The sequence below is a fragment of the Chlorocebus sabaeus genome, chromosome 2 (genome assembly GCF_047675955.1).
Source record: "Chlorocebus sabaeus isolate Y175 chromosome 2, mChlSab1.0.hap1, whole genome shotgun sequence".
Lineage (NCBI taxonomy): Eukaryota > Metazoa > Chordata > Mammalia > Primates > Cercopithecidae > Chlorocebus > Chlorocebus sabaeus.
Genome location: NC_132905.1, coordinates 59,263,988 through 59,285,083, shown reverse-complemented (window position 1 = coordinate 59,285,083; position 21,096 = coordinate 59,263,988). Strand labels below are relative to the sequence as shown.

The following is a 21,096-nucleotide window of genomic DNA, read 5'->3' as shown; positions in this document are numbered from 1 at the left end:
TATATGCAGAAAAATTGAGAAGCACAAGCACACATGGGACAATCCAAAGAGAGAACGGTGGAATTAATTGGCCTGAAGCGCCAATGCTTTAATGCAAGCCAGAGACCCCAAGGGTTAATACAGTGTTCACAATGAATTTGTCAGAGCCAGATTGTTTGTGATGGGTTTAGGAGCGTGGCTTTCAATTCTGTACCCCACCCTTAACAAAAGAGCACAAAGACAAAGAGCCAGGACAAATTAGGTATAAAGATAAACAAAAACTTATACGTAAAGATCAACGTAAGCAACTCATCCAGAAAGATTTTCCGAATTCACAATAGTTTTCTTTAAATAAAAGCCTTTCCAGAATAGAAATCATTTACTACCTGAATCCATTAAAGATAGGAAATAAACATGTTTATACTTCACAAAGGCAAATCTAGAAAAAAATCTAAAATATTTCCTGAGGGAGAGAGAAACAAAAATGGATGGAAAAGGAGGATTCAGGATTAGTAGGCTTTTAACAAATTCTTGAATACCTGAGATGTGTTTGCTTTAGTCTTACCTAAAGATTGGTGAAAATGACAACTAAATTCTGCCATCAAAATTTGTCATTATATAATACAAAAGAGTAGTCAATCTGTTGGATTTTAGTCCAAACGGTCATATTACATTTTATATTATTTTTACTCAATAGAATATGCTGTCAGCACCAAAGAACTGAGATATAAATTAGTTTTCCAGAGAGAAGAAATTAGCCCTTTAAGTTTATAATTGCTAATAAAAATTTTCACAAATATATTCTGTTCTATGTCATCTTAACTAAAATATACTATAGAATATTTCTGTTTTCAAACTCTGCAGGGCCATGATTATAAACATAAGTAAAATAGTCTGTTGTAATGCAGGGAAGCTGTGTGAACCTCTGGGGTGTAGAGTTCTGTTTGTTCCTATATAACAAACTGCTAGATACTCCTACTCTTTACCTCCCACTTGCCTAATCCAGGAAGAATTACAGGTTGTCATGGGAAACCAGAAAACAGATAAGCAAGCATGTTAAATCAGTAACCTTAACAATATACATAATTTAGAGTCAAGAGGCTCTGCTCTAAGGTCTGCAACACAGGGACTCTCCAATCTCAAAGCACTGGTGGATTAACAGCTGCCATTTCCTTGTGAATCAGAGGTCTTTTAAAATGGATTTGCAAGTTCAGAGCTGTGTTCTCAGTGAATGCCATGAATTTTGGAAAACTTACCTGACTACAGTGTTCTGTGTCAGATCCCTTAACATAGGAACAGGAGAACATACTATTCTAGAAGGAAACAAGAGAAGAAACATCTATCTGTAAACTGTAACCTTTTAGGTAAGTGGAAATAAGATGTTGCTACGTTTGTTAGTCTTCAGAAAAGATAAATCACTAGAATGCACTAACACAAACAATAAAACCATTTATATCTTTAAAAAAACAGTAAGTACCACATAAATGAAATGGCTAACTATTAACCATAAGGCATTCAATCTCATTAACACTCAGAGAACTGCAACTATAAACCACAAGATGTCAATAAGCATCCACTAGACTGACAGAAATTAAAGTTGTGACAAGGGTTTGCCAAAATGTAGAGAAACAAGATCTCTCACAAACCGCCACTGGGATTACAACACAGTGTAACCACTTTGAAAAACCATCTAGAAATATTATCTAGAAAAAAAATGAAGATACACATACTCTATGGCCAGCAGTTCCATTCCTGGAAATGTACCCTTGAGACGTGGTTCACAAACTCTGGTCTCAGAACCCTTTTACATTCTTAAATCTCAAAGGGCTTTTGTTTATAGTGGTTATATTTATGAACATTTACCCATTAAAAATTATGACTAAGAAATTTTAAAATAATTAAAGATAACCCTACATGTTAACATAAATAACATTCTTATGAAAAGCTATTTTTTACAAAGCAAAACAATGTCGTTGTACACTTTCAAAAATCTTATTAATATCTGGTTAGTATTTGTTTAATAGCTACTTTCCTCTGCTTCTATCTCTTGAGAGGCCTCTGAAAAACTCCACCGTGCACTCAAGAGAGAAAGTATAAGAAAAGCAAGTAACACCATAACATCTTAGTATCATTATGAAAAGAGCTTTGACCTTCGGGATATCCTGCAAGGGACTCCCAGATCTCCCTGCACAGGGTGACACAGCTACTATAAAGAGCTGGGCTTTGGACCCAAGCCTTTTTCAGTCAGCAAGGTTTTGTCTTATTTTAAACACAATTGTCTAAATGTTTATTTTAGACAACAATGAAAAAAATCCTAACTAAACTTCCTTCCAGTCACCTCAATTATATACAAAATGAAACTTACTGATCTGGAAGAATGGCTTCTTCATCCAAAGAAAACTTTCCTTGAATCCCATGACATAGTTCAGGGGGTACATCCACTGGCTGTGGAAAAATGCATTCCTGATCTCATATGCAAAGAATGGAAAACTGGGACTCAAGCAGATTCTTGAGTGTTCATAGCAGCATCATTCATAAGAGCCAAAAGGCAGAAACAAACCCAATATTTACCAATAGATAAGTGGATTAAACAGTACACATACAAATAGAGTATTATTCAGCCATAAAAAGGTATGAAATTCTGATACATGCTACAATATCAATGAACCTTGAAAACATTATGCTAACTGAAATAAGCCAGACACAAAGCCAATACAAAATACTGTATCATTTCACTTATATGAAGTATCAAGAACACAGGTATCAAATTCATAGAGGTAGAAAGAAGTTACTAGAGAATGAGAAGGGCAGAATGAGAAGATATTATTTAATATTATTTAAAAGGTACAGAAATTATATTCGGGAAGATGAAAAAGTTCTGAAAAAGTGTTGATGGTTATACAACACTGTAAATATACTTAACGCCACAGAATTATAACTACTTAAAAATGGTTACAATAGTAAATTTTATGTTATGCATATTTTACCACAATTTTAAAAAGTGCATTTCTAATTAACCAAATTGCATAACATACCTCTGTGGAACCTGTCTGGTACAGCTCTAAAATGAAGTCATGGAGTGGGTGATGTTTCCCCACAAATAAGACATCACCTCCAAGGCTGTTTCTTCTGGCTAGGGGGAAAGAAAATAATAAGACCTACACATAAAAAACTGCAAGACCAATTTTTATGAGCATAAAACAAGGGAAAGCACCTAAATGTTAAGAATTTAATTATAAAATTTATGAAAAGTAATTTTAAAGTGGTAAGTTAGACAAGAGTAAGTTCTAGTATTTGATAGTACTGTGAGGAAGTTAGTAATTTATTACATATTTCAAAATAGAAGGAAAAAACTATAATGTTCCCAACACAAAGAAAAGATAAATGTGAGGTTATGGATATCCCAATTACCCTATTTTGATCAGCACATATTGTATATAGGTATCAAAATACCACATGGACCCCAAAAATATGTAACTATTAAACGTATCAATTAAAAACAAAATTTTTAATTATAGTGATAATCTAAATGTGTGATGTGCCTCTATGGGAAAAAAAATATTTTAACAAAAAAGTTTCAAAAAGATCAATAATTATCATTAAAAAAACCCACTGAAATATATATATAAACATACTGCAAGATAAAGGACAATGTTTTCTTATTTATAATAAACTCAGTTTCTTAGTATAATACATAATCATTCCCTGGAGAAACACAGACAGTGTCATCTGATGAAAAGATTGTTCTAAAAGACAATCTTTTTGATATAGAAATTGTTTCTAGAGGCTTATTATAATGGTATTAAATTTTTCAATAGAGCCCAGCTTTGCAATTTCTGAATATGAATACTTTTTATCATCAGTATTAATTACAAAATACCTCCTTTTATGTCATATTCCAAGTTAGCACTCTAGAGCATATGCTTTTGTTTCACCCTAACCTTTTAAACAAAGTAGTTATTATTGGGGGGGAAGGAGGAGTAGGGGAGAAGGCAGATGGAGAAAATGAATAATATCTTCCCAACAGGCAAAAGATACTTTCGTGTGTGCATATCATATAAGAATCAAAATGTCAAAGGATATTGTTGAAGTATTGCTTTTTTAAAAATTTAACAAATACTTGTAAGTTAAAACATTTTATTTAACTACTACTCAACTTACAGATAATGAATTAAGAAGCAAAGTCAACATCTGTAATAAGAAAATAGAATCAATGATTTATGCCCCCCTTTATGGGAAATTTGACAAACGGAGGAAGGAAGGTCTAATTTTATACAGAAATATAAAGTGTATATTACACAGATCAATGTTAACTAAGAAGTATAACTCTTACTCTCTTCTGGAGTGAGGTCTGGGTATACCTCTTCTAGGGCAGCTCGTAGCCTTCGCTCATCCACGAATGGCAAGAGAGCAACACCTGGGAAAACAAGTGCAAATGAACCACCCCTGCTACCAGGATCACCCAAATTCCAATTTATCATTGGTCAAAATCAACCTTTCTAGTAGAGTTTCCTTGCTGATACAAAAACATTTTGGAACTGAACTCTTATTGTCTCATTAAGCCAAAACTCAGATGCTAATATTTTCCATGTAGTGGCAGAAGAAAAAATTCTACATATTTTCTATTCTTTAATGGCTTATATGGAAAATCATGTTTTCTGAATCTTAACTCCATGGTGATAAGTATTTTAAATAAATGAACAAATGGCTACCTGGATACCAGTATATGTTCTCACTTTAGTTACTAAGATGCCCCCAAGCAAGTCAGTTACTCTCCCTAGGGCTTAAGCATGTCCTTTCATCTTTCTAGTACTTGGTTTCATCTTTTGTAAAATCAGAGCATTTCAACCAAAATACTCAATTCTGTTCAACCAGAATTCAAGGATCTCCTCCTGCTCTAAAATTCCATAGTATTCTTTTTACATTTTAAAGCCTACTAATTATATACAAAAAATTTTTAAAGACTTGCTTAAATAACTTGGGGGCAGGGGATAGAACAGAGGCAATTCATTTGGGGCTTAAAATGATCCTCTGGAGTATGCTGAAATTAAGGGCACTTATTTGGACCCAGATGCATAATTTTTGAACAAGCACATCACTAATACGATGCTATAAGAAAAATATACAAAGTTATGGAAGCATATATATTTTCTGCTATACACAGTATAGGTACTATTTTGGCTAAATAAAAATTTTAAGATACATAGCAAAGACAAATGCTAAATAGTGTTAAATAATTCTGAAACTACTGCTACTCAAAACCACTGTTATTTGTGACTATTCCCTTTAAAATTATGAGATATGAAAAGGTTTCCAAATCTTAATTATTTAGCTACTGCATTTTCAAAGTTAGGAAACATGTTCAATTTTACTACCTAGTAAGATATATTTCTTTAATTTTTAAGATAAGGTCACCCAGGCTGGAGTGCAGTGGCATGATCATTTCTCATTGCAGTCTCAAACTCGCAGCCTCAGTCTCAGACTCGCAACCTCAAGCAATCCTCCCACTTCAGCCTCCTGAGTAGCTGGGACTACAGGCACATGCCACCACCACACCCAGCTAATTTTTAAAATTTTTTTAGAGATGAGGTCTCCTTGTGTTACCCAGGCTGGTCTCAAATTCCTCGTTTCAAGCAATCCTTCCAACTTGGCCTCCCAAAGTCCTGAGATTACAGGCATGAGCCACTGCACCTGATTTTTTTTTTTTTTTTAAGTTAAAAAGAAACTAAGTTCTAGTATGAACTTCGAATGGCCTAAAAGAGTGATTTCAAGGATCTTAATATCTAACATGTGAGTCAGGTTATTTCAATTACTGGTAAACACACGAAGAAAACCTAGGAAATTGCTAAAATATTATTTAGTCATACACTTAAGAGAAATATATCAAGGGGAAACTACAGCATCATGTAGTTTGTTTTCTACCCACTACATTTAAGATACATATATATATATATATGTCCTACCCAGTACTTTTATATATATATATAACCATGCTACATATTTATATATATATAATATATATATAACCATGCTACATATTTATATATATATATATAATATATATATAATAAGACTTTTCTACAGTATCAATTCCAGAAGCTAAATCCAATCAGTTAACCATGTCAAGTGTTACTCAACAGCAAGAAAGTTACTAAGCAATAAATTAGCCCTACTGGCCAGCATAGAAAGGAATGCCTTACATCCAGATACGACAAAGCTAAAGTGAGCTGATAGTAAGCATGAGAATAGCAGCTACTGTTTTCTGAACACTTCTTATGTTATATGCATTATCTCACTGAATTCTTTCAATACCCAGAGGGAGCCCAAGTAGTGGTAATAACTTAGGTATTACACAGTCACTTCGAACATGAGCTCAGTATCAGACTTTCTGAGTTCAGGTCTTAACTCTGCCACTGTGTGACTTGATGGAATTATTTAAATTTTCTATTCATATATAAAATATACAGCAATCAAAACTACTATGCTATGTATCTATATAGTACTAGGCAAATGGACCAAAACGATATTGCCTTTAAATAACATATGTTGGGCCCAGTGCAGTGGCTCACACCTGTAAGCCCAATACTTTGGGAGGCCGGGGCGGGTGGATCACCTGAGGTCAGGAGTTCAGGATCAGCCTGGTCAGCATGGCAAAACCCCACCTCTACAAAAAATACAAAAAAATTAGCCGGGTGTGATGGCACACACCTGTAATCCCAGCTACTCAGAAGGCTGAGGCAGGAGAATTGCTTGGACCTGCGAGACAGAAGTTACAGTGAGCCAAGATCACATCACTGCACTCCAGTATGGGCGACAGAGTGAGACTCTGTCTTTAAAAAGAAAAAATTACATATAATGTTGATAAGCACAAGTTTAAAAATGTTGAAGTATCCAGATATATTTTATCTTCTATTAAGATGTACTCATCCAGGTAAGAGTTTAAGTATTATCATTACTTTCACTAAGTAAGTTTTAAAAACATGTATGAGGAAGAAACTGTATTTCCCAACAGTACTAAATTTTACCTCAAGAAAAGTGTGTTCTCGCTACTGAGCTAAGTAAAAATATTTATATAAAACATTGTATAAAATACAAAAATATCTGAGGTCAAAATTTAAACCCATCCTAAAATTCATGTGAAATCTCAAGGGACCTTGAATAAGAATAAAGTTGGAAAACACAATTTCTGACTTCAAAACTCACTACGAAGCTACAGTAATTATAACAGTATAGCATTGGCATAAGAACACATAGCTCAATGGACTAGAATAGAAAGCCCAGAAGCAAACCTTTACATATATGGTCAATTGATTTTCAACAAGAGTGCCAACTTATTCAATGGGGGAAAGAATGGTCTTTTCAACAAGTGGTGCCAGGAAAACTGGATATGCCCACACAAAAGAATGAAGCTGGACCGTTACCTTACACCATATACAAAAATTAACTCAAAATGGAGCACAGACTTAAATGTAAGAGCTAAAACTGTATAACTTTTAGAAGTAAACATAAGAAGAAAGATTCATGATGTCGGATTTGGTAAAGATTTCTTGGATATGACACCAAAAGCACAAGAAGCAACAAAAAAGATAAATTTGATTTCATCAAAATTTAAAACTTGTGTGCATCAGAGGACATCATCACACGGTGAAAAGATAATCCACAGAATGAGAGAAAATTTATGCAAATCATATATTCAATAAAAGATTAATGTCTAGAATATATAAAAAAACTTCTATAATGCAAAAAACAAAATCAATCCCAATTCAAAATTGGGCAAAGGACCTGAAAAGACATTTCTCCAAAGATTTAGAAATGGCCAAAAAGCAAACAAAATGATGTTCAGTATCACTCATCATTAGGGAATGCATATCGCCACCACAGTGAAATACCATTCACACCCATTAGCATGGTTATTACTAATGAAAACAAAATAACAAATGTTGGAGAGGATGTGAAGAAATCTAAACTCTTATACATTATCTCACTTTTCCCCTAGAGTTAAGTTACACTGAAAATATCCCGTCAGTGAAAGAAATAATATATACCACAATGACAGAGCTGACAAGTCACCTGTATGTTTATATACTTAATTATCTACTTAATAAACCCAATGATTTAATAATTTACTTATTTAACAAACACAAACATATATTTGCTTCTTAATTACATCTCTCACTGTCCTATGCATCTTCTCTCTCTACTTTAATCAAGACATCCTCCACAAAGCATCTTGAAAAACCCGAATCTCCAATCCATTTAACATGGAATAATACATGATCATGAAGCACACAACACTTATATAACCCCAATGGGTGCATTTCCATGATCATTCCACTGAAGTGATATGATACTTCCGCTACTACATAAATCAAGCCAACTCCAAAGCCTCAATTTTCAATTTGTAAATTATATTATTTACTCCCCTTTGTTTCAAGACTCCCTGTAAGCCATTTTATTGGCCATTCCAACCACAGGGAACAATAAGAAAAAAACAAAAACATGATTTTACCAAATGTGTTTATTACCCTAGGAAAATGTTTGGTGGAAGAAAGGATTAAATAATTTGCTGCAGGATGGCTTTAGTGTGAAACAACAGCTGGTTTACAGTGTAAGAGATATTTCTTTATTGTATTTTACATTCAATCACCATCATATATTGGTTGAGTGGTAAACAGCACCTTAAAGTTAGTATTAATTTTATATAGCCATTCCTACAAAATCTGTTAATGGAATGAAAAAGTAGCAGGAAAAGTAATGATCAACATCAAGTATTTAAACTAAATAAAAGTTTCTGGCATATTTTTCAAAAGTTTCCATGGAGTATACATAAATCTCCACATGGACACTCCTGTGTTTCTGTATTTCTCAGCAACCTCAAAAGGTGTTAATGAGCTACTGACCACTGAATGTAACAAGCCCCATTAATTAATCACAAAGGAAACAAAAGATGTAATTATCAACCTATTTCAACCCAATTTACTGCTTCTAAGAATGTTATAATTAAATTTACTATTAATCATTGCTAATCCGAAGTTGGATGGAGAAATATCAACATTTCACATATAATTCTGAAAATAGTTACCTTTTAAAGTATTTATTTATTTATTTATGAGACAGGGCCTCACTCTGTCCCCCAGGCTGGAATGCGGTGGTGCAATCATGGCTCCCTGTAACCCAGACCTCCCAGACTCAAGCAATCCTCCCACCTCAGCCTCCCAAGTAGATGGGACTACAGGTGCAAGCCACCACGCCAGGCTAATTTTTGTATTTTTTGTAGAGATGAGATTTCACCACGTTGCCCAGGCTAAAATATTTATCTTTTACAGAATTCTTTCAATTCAAAAATTATGTTTGCTCATAGTTTTACCAGAAAAGAACATCTAAATTTTACCTTGCCATGCATATTTCTTCCCATTCAAATCAATAGCAAAATCTTCAGGATAGAAGTCAATTATACTAGAATCCTGTATCAGGGAGAAAAGTAAAGAATCAAAACAGAAGTCACACATCTCTGTTATAAAGAATTTGATATGACTTTCATTCACGTTATAAGGTCTGATGAGAAAATAAAGTACATTCCTTTTAAAAAAATGTTAAGAGATATTAGGTCATTAATCCCAAGTATAGTAAAACAAAATGAACAATGTTATTTTAAAAGATGAAAAGAAAAAGCATTATTGTAGAAGAATTTTAGAATTGACAACTATGGGCCTCAGGCAGGCAGAAAGTAAAGGGTTTACGTACTCTAACACTTCCTACTTTCTGGCTGGGTCTCACTCTTTCCAGCTAGCATACAAAAAAAGTGCACAGGTGATTTTGGGTAAGGCAGTCTCCTCATCTCTGGTGGCTACCATATATGGCTAGAACAAATAAAATTAAAGACTTAAAGGTATCTAGAGAACAAAATGACTTATAAAAATTTCTCCCCAGCCAGGCGCAGTGGCTCACGCCTGTAATTCCAGGACTTTGGGAGACCGAGGTGGGCAGATCAAGAAGTCAGGAGATCGAGACCATCCTGGCTAACACAGTGAAACCCCATCTCTACTAAAAATACAAAAAATTAGTGAGGCGTGGTGGCAGGCGCCTGTAGTCCCAACTACTCAGGAGGCTGAGGCAGGAAAATGGTGTGAATCCGGGAGGCGGAGCTTGCAGTGAACCAAGATAGTGCCACTGCACTCCAGCCTTGGTGACAGAGCGAGACTCCATCTGGAAAAACAAAACAAAACAAAACAAACAAACAAACAAAAAATTTCTCCCCAAAACAAACCGATCTACTGTGTAGGGCCAAAGCAAGCAGGAAATATATGTGTGTTTGGAGTAAAAAACATACTTTCTTTCTGTACTTCACTGTTTTAACTATCAGCTGCAAAAGCAATTGTAACTAATAGTAATAAAATGTATGACAAAAATCCTGTCACCCACACATTCAAAACACTGAGACTCACAGGATCACTCATGAGCTTCCGCCATGATGGAGGTAGAAAATTACCACTTGCAGCTGGAAAAACTCCCATAAGTTGTTCCAGTGGTTTAAACTGCAAACAAAAAAAAAAGTTAAAAGATCCAAGATTATTACCTAATCCAAAATTCTATAAATTTTATGACTTTAAGTAATTAAGCTTACCGGTTTTGTACCCTTCTCAAAATCAGATGGCATGTCTGCAATGCCTTCAAAGTCTGAAGCAAATGGTGCATAATGAAATGGATAATACCACTTCCAGGAAGCACAGCCCTAGAATCATTAAAAAGTAACAACAAAATCAAAAACCTATGTTAATGATGAACACAATTTAAAAAACAAAAATTAGACTGTTAACCTATAATACTCTATTCATAAAACACATGACTTTTGGTATATATTCCAAATACCGATCTTTTCCATGACTCCTAAAAATTGTTTAAGTTTGAAGTTTCTAATTCATATCAATGGCTCTTGGACTTTAAAAATATTACAAACCATCTTTGAAAAATCAGTAGTTCCTGCCAAACTTCATATTCACAAACACAATTTGGTGAAAATTTCTATCCTTAAAATACATTTGGTGACATTTCTTTCCATCTCTAGAGCTGTCATCATCAAGTAAAACCAAAAGCAATCACAGCTGACATTTACTGAGCATGTAAGGTGGTAGGAGACATTATTGGAACAGCGGTTTAGAGTAAAACAGCCATGAGTTTCATTTTAAAATTCACCATTTCCACCTGACAAGTTTCTTTTGACTATAAAAACACGTGAGTAAACACACCAACAAGAAAACAAAAGCAAGTTATACTCATAGGAAAGATATCTAACATGTGTTTTGACAGTGTCTAGTGAATTTAAATCTTGACAGCAGGAGTAAAACATGCAAACAGAGTACTTAATAGTCAATACTCAGTGCATTGTGTTACTGTCTACTTGTCAACAAACTTCATCTATTCCCAGGTCACACCAAATTTAACTTGGTTTGCTCTCTAAGCACGAAACCAGATATTAACTATCAGTGTTACAATCCTCAATATGTCTACCTAATCTCTCACCAATTATCAAAAGGTAGGATACAGGTTATTCCAATTAGAAAGTGCTTCATGTATCATCACTATATTATGAAAAGGATAGCATTCAATTCCTTTAGAATTCTTACTGGTATTTTCCAGGCTTTGTCCTCTGTTCAGTCATTTAGTGACTGTCAATTCATTACTCAGTTATTTTTGTACTCCAATTTAAAAAGCACTAACCTTTCATCATCTTAAAGACAAAGTGCAGTCAACCACATTCTTGATGTTGAAAATACTTTTAACAAAAATTAGCTTTGGTTCTATATTAATACCTAAGAAGCTTCTAAGTCTTCACAAATAAATATTTACAATTATGGACTTCTGAATAGGGAGCTTTAAAAAATGAGCCTGGGTTTGTTTTCAGGATCCAGTTCAATAATACTATTAGTACAGAAATTACCTGGCTGGGCGCAGTGGCTCATGCCTGTAACCCCAGTACTTTAGAAGGCGGAGGCAGGCGGATCACGAGGTCAGGAGTTTGAGACCAGCCTGACCAACATAGTGAAACCCCGTCTCTACTAAATATACAAAAAGTAGCTGGGCGTGGTGGTGCACTCTGTAATCCCAGCTACTCATGAGGCTGAGGCAGGAGAATTGCTTGAACCCAGGAGGCGGAGGTTGCAATGAGTCGAGATCATGCCATTGCACTCCAGCCTGGACGACAGAGCAAGACTCCATCTCAAAAAAAAAAAAAAAAAAGAAATTACTATTTTTCTTAAATGATTGACTACAAAGTCAGAGGAAAATATTCTTTTTGTACCTGGTAATAATATCTAAGAACCCAGCAAAGTCCTTCAACGTACGACTGCACAACTTTCCGACGGAACTTCTCATCAGCTGCATCCACATCAAATTTGTTCTTGTAGTACCTCTGCTTCCAGCCAGCTTCCCATAACCTAAAACCAGGCACAGCTCATGTATGCTGAATTAACACACCTTCAGTAACAAGCTGTCTACCAATTTATACCCCAAATCAATTTATATTTAATATCCGGGGGAAATGTGAAAGAGTTAAACAGTCATGCTAACACAGATTCATTTAATTATTTCTAAAAAGTCTAATTTCATAGGATTTATTATCAACTTAAAGACAGTTAAACACACCCCAGTCACTGATTCTGGTAAGACCATTATAAAACTACATTTTAAAAATGTTATTGAAAAAGATATACAACACATGTTTGCTCAAATTTTACTACTACTTTACATGTTTCTTTGTACAATTCTACAGCTACATTTTAAGCTTTAAATATTGAAGATATTTTATATAGTTCAAGTTCCTTAGTTTGTTAAAATATATTTAAACCATACAAAGAAAGTCAACTAAATTACTTAAGACTCACACAGGTAACTTTTTTAAATGTAAAAAATAAATTTATAAAAGAATAATCTAGACATTAGGCAGAAATTATGTGTATACCTACTCTCTCTATCCTTGCTTGGGCCTTATCCCTCTTTCAGCTAAGAGCTGTTGATGGCTTAAGGAAAGGAGATAGAGATATATATAGAGAGACATACACATTCTATATCTCTATATATCTATGTATACATACACACACACACACATGTATGTTATGGTAAAATCTAGAAGCAGGTCAATGAATCCACTAAATTATCAATCATCACTGAAAACACAATGTGACCAACCACATTTTCACCCAATGTATTATTTTTTTTTAAGAATCCATTTCTTATTCTCTAAGATTTAACATTTAAGGAACATGAAGAAGCCAAAGAACACTTTTAAAAACATCAGAACAGATCAAGAACATCAAAATGATTCTCCATTTAGGCCTCTTTTCCACGTGCCAGATTTCACATATTAATTGCAGTCATGTTTCAGAATATACCATATCAGTTTTAATCTACCCCTCCCACAACACAAAAGATTCATAGAATAACAATTAGAAATATCCCCTATCCATAAGGTGGATTATCACTATTTTACAGAAAATATTAATGAAAAAATGCTAAGAGCCCCAAGCATTTCTTGGTAGAGGCATTTCCACCCTTAATTATCCTCTAGGATTAAACAATAAAATACTAAACAAATCAAGTTACCTATTAAACTAGTATTGATCATGATGGCTACATAGTAAACAAAATCAAAGACATGCTGTAAGAGGAAAATCCAAAGTACAGAAAGTAGAGGATAGAAACTAAAGATATACAGAGTAAGTAAATGTTCAATCACAAGTAGACATGGATCTGAAATCAAAGGATGTTAGAAAAATGCAGAACCACACATGACCCTTGCAAAGTTTCTAATCATAAACACAAATCACACACTTTCCATGTCCTGCAAAAGAAGCATGAGCTGCAGGTGACTACTGTCTTGTTTACCTTTGAAATAGATCGTTTTCCTAAATTCTTAATGAGCTACAATTATTGAGATTGTTGGCCTTTTGCACTTGGAGCCCACGGTTCAAATCTGGATTTAATTACATGAGAGGTTGTTAATCTTATTATATAATGATCTCAAACTTCAGGATGAATTAAAGAATCAGCTTCCTATTTTAAATTTGAAGTATACAGTTAAAGGGAAACTCCTCTCATGAAATATAATTGTGCATATGCAAGTTTGTGGTTTTTAAAAAACATACATATTGATCTCTTAACAGAATGATTTCTGCATATTTCATTTTGAGGAAGAACTCTTTCAATTGAGAAGATTAAGGCAAACTATATTAAGTGTCTAAGTATAACTGAACTTTCTAGGTTAAGCAGCTTGAAAATTTAATCAGTCTCCAAACAGCAACATTCAGATCACATAGTCACAGCTAAACACCTCATGTCTAGCCGATCTTGTGCCTGGTCTCAGAGGGAACAGTGGATTGGAGGACGAAAGCCTGCATGCATACTAATCTAGACACTTAGGTTTAACAGCTATAGCTTACACATCTCACTGGAATTTACTGACTATTCTAACCCTCCACATTAATTACTGATGGATAAAAAGATCACAGGCAAGCATCTGAAGGCACTGCTGCTCTAAGCTAAATAGCATTAATTAGACTGCATCTATTTCAGCAATTTGCTAACAAAGTGCTACCAAAAAATGGCTTCACCTGACGTTATCCTCTGGCTCAGGTTCACTGTCACTGTCTTCTGCTTTTCGCTTAATTCCTCCTATTGGAGACGGGGAGCCATCAGATGTGAAACTCGTATTAGGAGATATTGAAGGACTCTGCAGATAATGATGACATTACAGAGGAAGGATTTCATTATTCATTTTACATAAGGAGGTACATCCAACCATCACTATTTACCGTGTTTCGAGTAACATTTTTAAAGCTACTACGTAGAGATTTTAAACATATTTAGAAGGTACAGAGACTGATCTTGCTCCATTTCACTTCCCCTCAAAAGAAGTAATGTAATACCCAAACTTCCCATGCTTAAACTGAAAAGAATTAACACTATTAGGGCAAAAAAAAAAAAAGTTTCTGAGGCAAAAAAAAAAGTTTTAATTTTATAGATTTTTAAAAATTATAGTACTTGAATTTTATTTTCCCTTGGTGGTTCATACTCATTTGTGACAATCAATTGTAACAATTCCTGTTAGGAATTCACAATCATTTGCCATCTACCAAATGGCAAAGCTATGAGGGGAAAAAACATACATATATTTTATATATATGTATAGTTCTATGTTTTATATAAAATGTATTACATATATAGCATATATATAATAATAGATGTAATAATATACAAAATAATGCTGGTGAGAATGCAATTAAATGTTTAAGTCTTCAACCTAGTACAACCACTCTGAAAAGCAAATTTAATGAGACTGTGTTAGAAAACTTAAATTACTTTATATGTTCTGTTTTAAAAGTCAATCTATAAATAAAAATCTATTAGTCATCTTAGAAAAATGCAGATTTTATTGGTATTTCAGAGACTTAGCTGTCACTTTAAATTCAGTATTATCTTCCCATTGTACCTAACTCAATTAACATAATAGTTTAATTTTAAGTAACATATTTTAATATAACCCTAACATATTTTAATATTTAATCTAAAAATTAAAAGAAAATCTTCTGCAACTTTAGTTACTCAGGCTAAAGGACCACATCACCAAAAACGTAAGGGGCAGAAACATTTCCACAGTCAAATTTTTCTTCTGTTACTCACAGTGTATTAGCTATTTCAAGTAAATTGAATTTTTTTTAAACTGAGAGCACAGAAGGCCATTTAAATGATATAACAATTACAGTATCCACAGCATAAACACAGTTCATACCACGGGTCAAGAAAAGTTAAAAAAATATGAAATCATATTTCACATAGAACTTAGAGCACTTCTCTTTTAAAAACATATGTCAATGTTATTAATGAAAAGGTACAGACAATACTGTCAAAAAAAAAAACCCAATAAAAATAAATACAGGAAGGCACTGTTGTACTTGGAAAACAAGGCAGGTATTACTGTATTTCAGTTATACAGATCTGAGTCTGAAATACCAAATTCAACCTTTACTTGCTGTGTGGCCTTGAACAATTTATTACTTAACCTCTATGAGCCTCATCTTAAAATGGGGATGATAATGTTCTATTTCCTTACAAGTTACTGCAAGGATTAAACGTATCAATACATGTGAAAGATAACTGGCACGCTGCCTACCTGGTACATGGTGGTTAACCATTCAGTAAGTAATCACTATTGTTTTTTCAACACTACACTAATCCATTTCGATTAAATTATGAGAGTGATATTCCCATTAATTATCTACAGAGAAGTTGTGTAAAAAGCAAACTTTAACAAAATTAATTGTTGACTAACAAGATATAAACTCTATCTTTAGAAAACAAAAATAATAATATACTTTCTAGAAAAAAATACTGTTCACCATTTAATGCTAAATCTCCACTGCTCTGCCTCTACCAACAAAAATATTCCTTTCTCAACATAACCAGATTCATATAAATTCAAATTTCTTCTTAAGCTGTTTTTTAATCAAATTAGATATAATGAAACCACACTGAAGAATGCTAAATATAAAACCACATATACAAGCAAATGGAAGCTATTTAATAAAACACTAAGAATGTTAATCATCAGTAGACAAGTACTAGAGACTACAACCCAACAGCTCAGAAAAATAAAACAACAGAAATCTGTAACTTAAATGGCTCCCTTTAAATAAACTGGTAATTTGGCTTCAAAATTTCCTTAAATTTAGAACATTCTAGGTGAAAATCTCACTCTATGAAGATTCGAATTCTATACCTCCTCTATATAGAAATAATTGTGGCTAGGTGAAAATCCCACTCTGCAAAGATTCGAATTCCATACCTCCTCTATATAGAAATAATTGTGGCAAGGGGAGTTAATTAAGACAGAATCAAAGAAGCAACCTCATCACCAATCTCCCCATTACTACTCCTGCGGCAGATGTTATCGATCTACAGTCTGGTCCTGCAGCGTAATCCTACCGAGCCTGAAGATAACACTGGAATCCTTCTTGAAGCAACCACAGCTGGCAAGTTTTAAACCTGCCTGCCTCCCAAGATCAAAAAAAAAAAAGTACTCTACCACCAACAGGGCATACGACACCACCAGTCACTCTCAGTTCTGCTCTGCAGGTATGGTAGTCACTAAAATCTTGAATGATGGGCATCAGCTATTTCCGTTCCATATGAGCATCAATAGGATAACAGAATAACAAAAATTAAATATCCAAGCTTATTCAATTTCCTTGTATATATCATAGCAAAAGTGTATGTTCCTTCCTCTACTGTTAGATCAGGGTCTGTTCCCTCAGCCCTGCTGCTGTCCCACTGGGTATTCTGAGAGCTCATGGTTTATTTCCACTACAATAGGAAGGCGGTGGATAAAGTACAGCCTTGCAGGATAGGTTGATCTGCTTCTGGAGTTTGGATTACCAAGTTCAAATATGGAAGAATACAAGGCAAATAAATGCATGCAGTTGCTGAGTTCACAAACAGGGAGCAACCAGAGTTTGAACAGCAAGGGCTACCTTAAGATATTTATTCAGATCTATTTCATGCTGAATTGGAGAGCCAGAGTTTACACCTAAGGAATACTATTTTGCAAAATGCTCACAACTGCCCACTGAAGGAAAGCGGAAATAAGGGAATAAAACCCATCCTCCTCCTCTTGCCCCAGCTTTGAGACATATGGATGTCCCTTGACAAGCTTCTAGCACCATTCACCACCCTATTCTTTGGAGAAGGGGGAAGTAGTGTGTGGTTCATCTGCATTACAAAAACACTGCAGCCACCTGGCTTATTTTTGAGACAGGGTCTCACTCTGTCACCCAAACTGGAATTAGCTATCTCTTTATATTCGCATGTTATCAACAATCCTACATGCTTTTCTTTCACATGATTTGGATATTTTCATATTGATAAAGATGGATTTAACAGAACTAAAAATATCTCAAGGCAAAGCAATTAAGAAAAATTATAAAACAAAACTCCAGGCTGTGATAAATTTCACACACACATCCCCCTGCAAGAGGTATGTGATATTCACCACTCTTAAATACCACATAAAAGTAAGCCACTTACAGAGTTATTCTGCATCCTCATTTCATAGGCTGCTTGTCTCGGATTACTGGCTACTTGAGAACCTGGTGAATTTCTTGAACCCAAGGCATGAGGAGTTAATATTCCACTAGGAGTGAAAGCTGGTTGATCTCTCTAACATAAATGGAAATTAATGTAGAAATTAAAATTAAATCACAACACAGATGACACAAAGAAGGCAATGGAATAAAGTCCAAACTGTAAGCACTTTACAACACCCACTAAAAGACCAAATGATCTTCGTTAATATTACAAGGTCGTCTACACTTTGATTTGATGTTAACTTATACCTTCCAAACAATAGTGTATAATACTTAATAACTCTGCCCTAAAGTACATATAACACATTGTCCTGAAATGTAGAGAAAATCTTTCAAGTCTCATTATGCTAATCCACTGCTTTTTACAATTACAGAAAACATTCAAGACACAATTTCGGGCAAATAAAAACAATATAACTTAGGTTAAAAAAAAAGTTGAGTTTGAGTTATACTTAGGAAACACAACTTTTTAAATTAATTAATTTATTTTTGAGGCGGAGTCTCACTCTGTTGCGCAGCCAGGAGTGCAGTGATGCGATCTCAGCTCACTGTAACCTCTGCCTCCCAAATTCAAGCAACCCTCTCACCTCAGCCTCTCGAGTAGCTGGGATTACAGGTGCACATCACCACACCCAGCTAATTTTTGTGGAAATACAACTTTCATTTACCCTTCACCTTGCTAGAATTTAACTCTTTATTTACAATTAATTAGATATAATTATAGCTAACATAGGTGATAATCTTGGCTGACTGATAAAAGATATTGACTAAAATAATAATATATAAGTAGAAACCAAACATGCCCCTCCCAATCTAAATGATTTTGAACCCACTGCAACAATAAATAATTCTACTTTTCTCCCTTCTTGTTTCCTGAAATTGCTTAATTCTAACAAAACGTAGTAAAAGTCAGTCCCTAAACTCCACAAGCTTGAAAATCTAGTAGGGAAGATAAGAAAACAAGAACTAAAGAAGTTAAATGTCTATAAAGCATTATGCAATTAGGTAAGAAAACATGTATCAGAGGTAGGAAGCACCAGAGTTAAAAGAAAGGATTGCTCAATCTGTACTATGAGCATAACCAAGAAGGGAAGCCTTGTAGAAAAGGTAAGATGTCAGTGAGCTACAAAGTCAGAAATCCATTCAGATGTCACAAATGAACACAACACTCTTAGCAGGGACATGGTGTATTTAGAAGACAACAGGGGATATGCTGGACAGCTGGAATTCAATGAGATGACAGTGTGCTCTGAACACCAAACTAAGACAGAATTGGATTCTGAGGGGATTAAGGAGTCGGCGGTGCGTTTAGAGCAGAGAAACAAGTTTAGAGTGTTATGTTCTAGAAAGATTAATCTGACAAAGATGTAGAAACAAGAGTATAGTAACTTTCAAGGGGACACAAAAGATTGACCATTTTTACTTAAAAAACAATACTTGATTGCTGTAAATCATTCAAATAGCTAAGTGCCACCCACCTTTCACCTCCCAAGTGTATCCCTTCAGACACCAGAGCCTAGAGGACCTTCTTTAAAATCAACACCAGTGTTCTTTCTACAGGTAAAAAGGCAATTGGGTGGACACTTACGTCCCTGACCAAGTCCTACTGGACAAGGAATAAAGCTACTGTAATGAACATCTTCCTCATAAATTGTAAAATTACGCTATCGCCAATCTCATGAAATCAATTAAAACTCACCTTCATTCTCTTTCTTTTTTCTTTCTGTCGTCTTCTAAAACTGTCCTAAAAGTATAAAATCCACATATTCTGTCAAATAATTACACAAAAATGTCAGAGTTAAGCATTACCAGGAATGATTTGGGAGACAACTTAAGTTTTAAAGGACGACACCAGAAATTTAGGTACATGATTAAACCAGGTAACAAGACTATATGTTCAAAACGCTGCTTATCAGAACTTAACAATAGAAGACTGAATTTAGATACAATTTAATTGTTCTTAGTAATTCTGTTCAGAAAGCGTTTGAATCATTTCAGGAAAATACAAAGCCATTACAAAGATCCTTGGTTTTATCCTGGAGCAAACAGGCTGTCAATATGGAGAAGACACAAGTTAAAAGCAAAAACAAAAACAAAAACTCAACAATTCTTAAGGTTTAGTTGAATGTAATTAATAACTAAGCTATCCATTTTTTAAAAAATCAGCAAGACAATTTAATTAGACTCTGTTACCCAAAAAGGGCTCTTACTCTGTAGCATGCATGGCACAATAGAGAAAAGAGAGAAGTGGGACTCTATGCAAACATTATCCCCACCCCGGCCAGATTCCATCAATCCAATGAAAAAAAGGAAGGAAATTCAGATGTATGCACAGTTTACTACTCTGGGCCAATTTAATTCACAGGCAAGGGTCCAGCCCACGTTGATTCTTTCCCCCCACTCATTTCCAAATTGCAGCCATGGTTTCAACTGGACAGAATTTTGTGTTCATCTTGTTCCCTACTAACCCTGGGTCATTCGTGGGTCTCCCATGCCCATGCCCAAGTTTCCCTGAGTATCAAGGAACTGAAATGACACCTAGGGTGGCCACAGCTGCTGTTGTAGCCTAAAACAGGGGTCAGTGGATCCTATACCGACGGTCATCCTAGTAGGTACACTTCCAAGTCAGTCCTACCAACTGCAATATAAGGCCTTAAGGAAATTGGAAATTGGTGCTTTCTGCCAGGCAAAAAGCTGAATGCTGGATACTTAAGTCTCCTGCTCTGAAGTGGAGCCCAGGAGATCAACTACCCTAAAACCTCCTCTGATGTAGAAACCACTGATTTATTTAATCAAGCTTCTATCCCATCTTCAATGAAACTTCTCTTGTGTAGGTCACCAATGACCTGCAGGCTATGAAATCCATTAGTCAAACTTCAGTCCTTATCTGACCAGGATTCTTTCCTCCTTGGATCACAGTCGTCACTTGGCTTCCAGGAAGCTACACTCACCTGATCTCCTTCAATCTGGCTATGTCCTACCT

General features: G+C 34.7%; 1 protein-coding gene across 3 annotated transcripts in view; it reads right to left on the bottom strand.

Annotated features, from left to right (window-relative positions):
• Positions 1-21,096, bottom strand: part of XRN2 (5'-3' exoribonuclease 2) — an 85,530-nt gene that overhangs the window by 31,341 nt on the left and 33,093 nt on the right. For all 3 annotated transcript variants that reach the window (XM_007961596.3, XM_007961605.3, XM_007961599.3), the window contains 11 exons: positions 19,813-19,857; positions 18,055-18,186; positions 14,586-14,704; positions 12,278-12,413; positions 10,604-10,711; positions 10,425-10,514; positions 9,371-9,443; positions 4,313-4,396; positions 3,015-3,112; positions 2,345-2,424; positions 1,236-1,292 (listed from right to left, as the gene is read on the bottom strand). In XM_007961596.3, the coding sequence (XP_007959787.1) occupies positions 1,236-1,292; positions 2,345-2,424; positions 3,015-3,112; positions 4,313-4,396; positions 9,371-9,443; positions 10,425-10,514; positions 10,604-10,711; positions 12,278-12,413; positions 14,586-14,704; positions 18,055-18,186; positions 19,813-19,857 (1,022 nt within the window). The remainder of the gene's footprint in view (positions 1-1,235; positions 1,293-2,344; positions 2,425-3,014; positions 3,113-4,312; positions 4,397-9,370; positions 9,444-10,424; positions 10,515-10,603; positions 10,712-12,277; positions 12,414-14,585; positions 14,705-18,054; positions 18,187-19,812; positions 19,858-21,096) is intronic.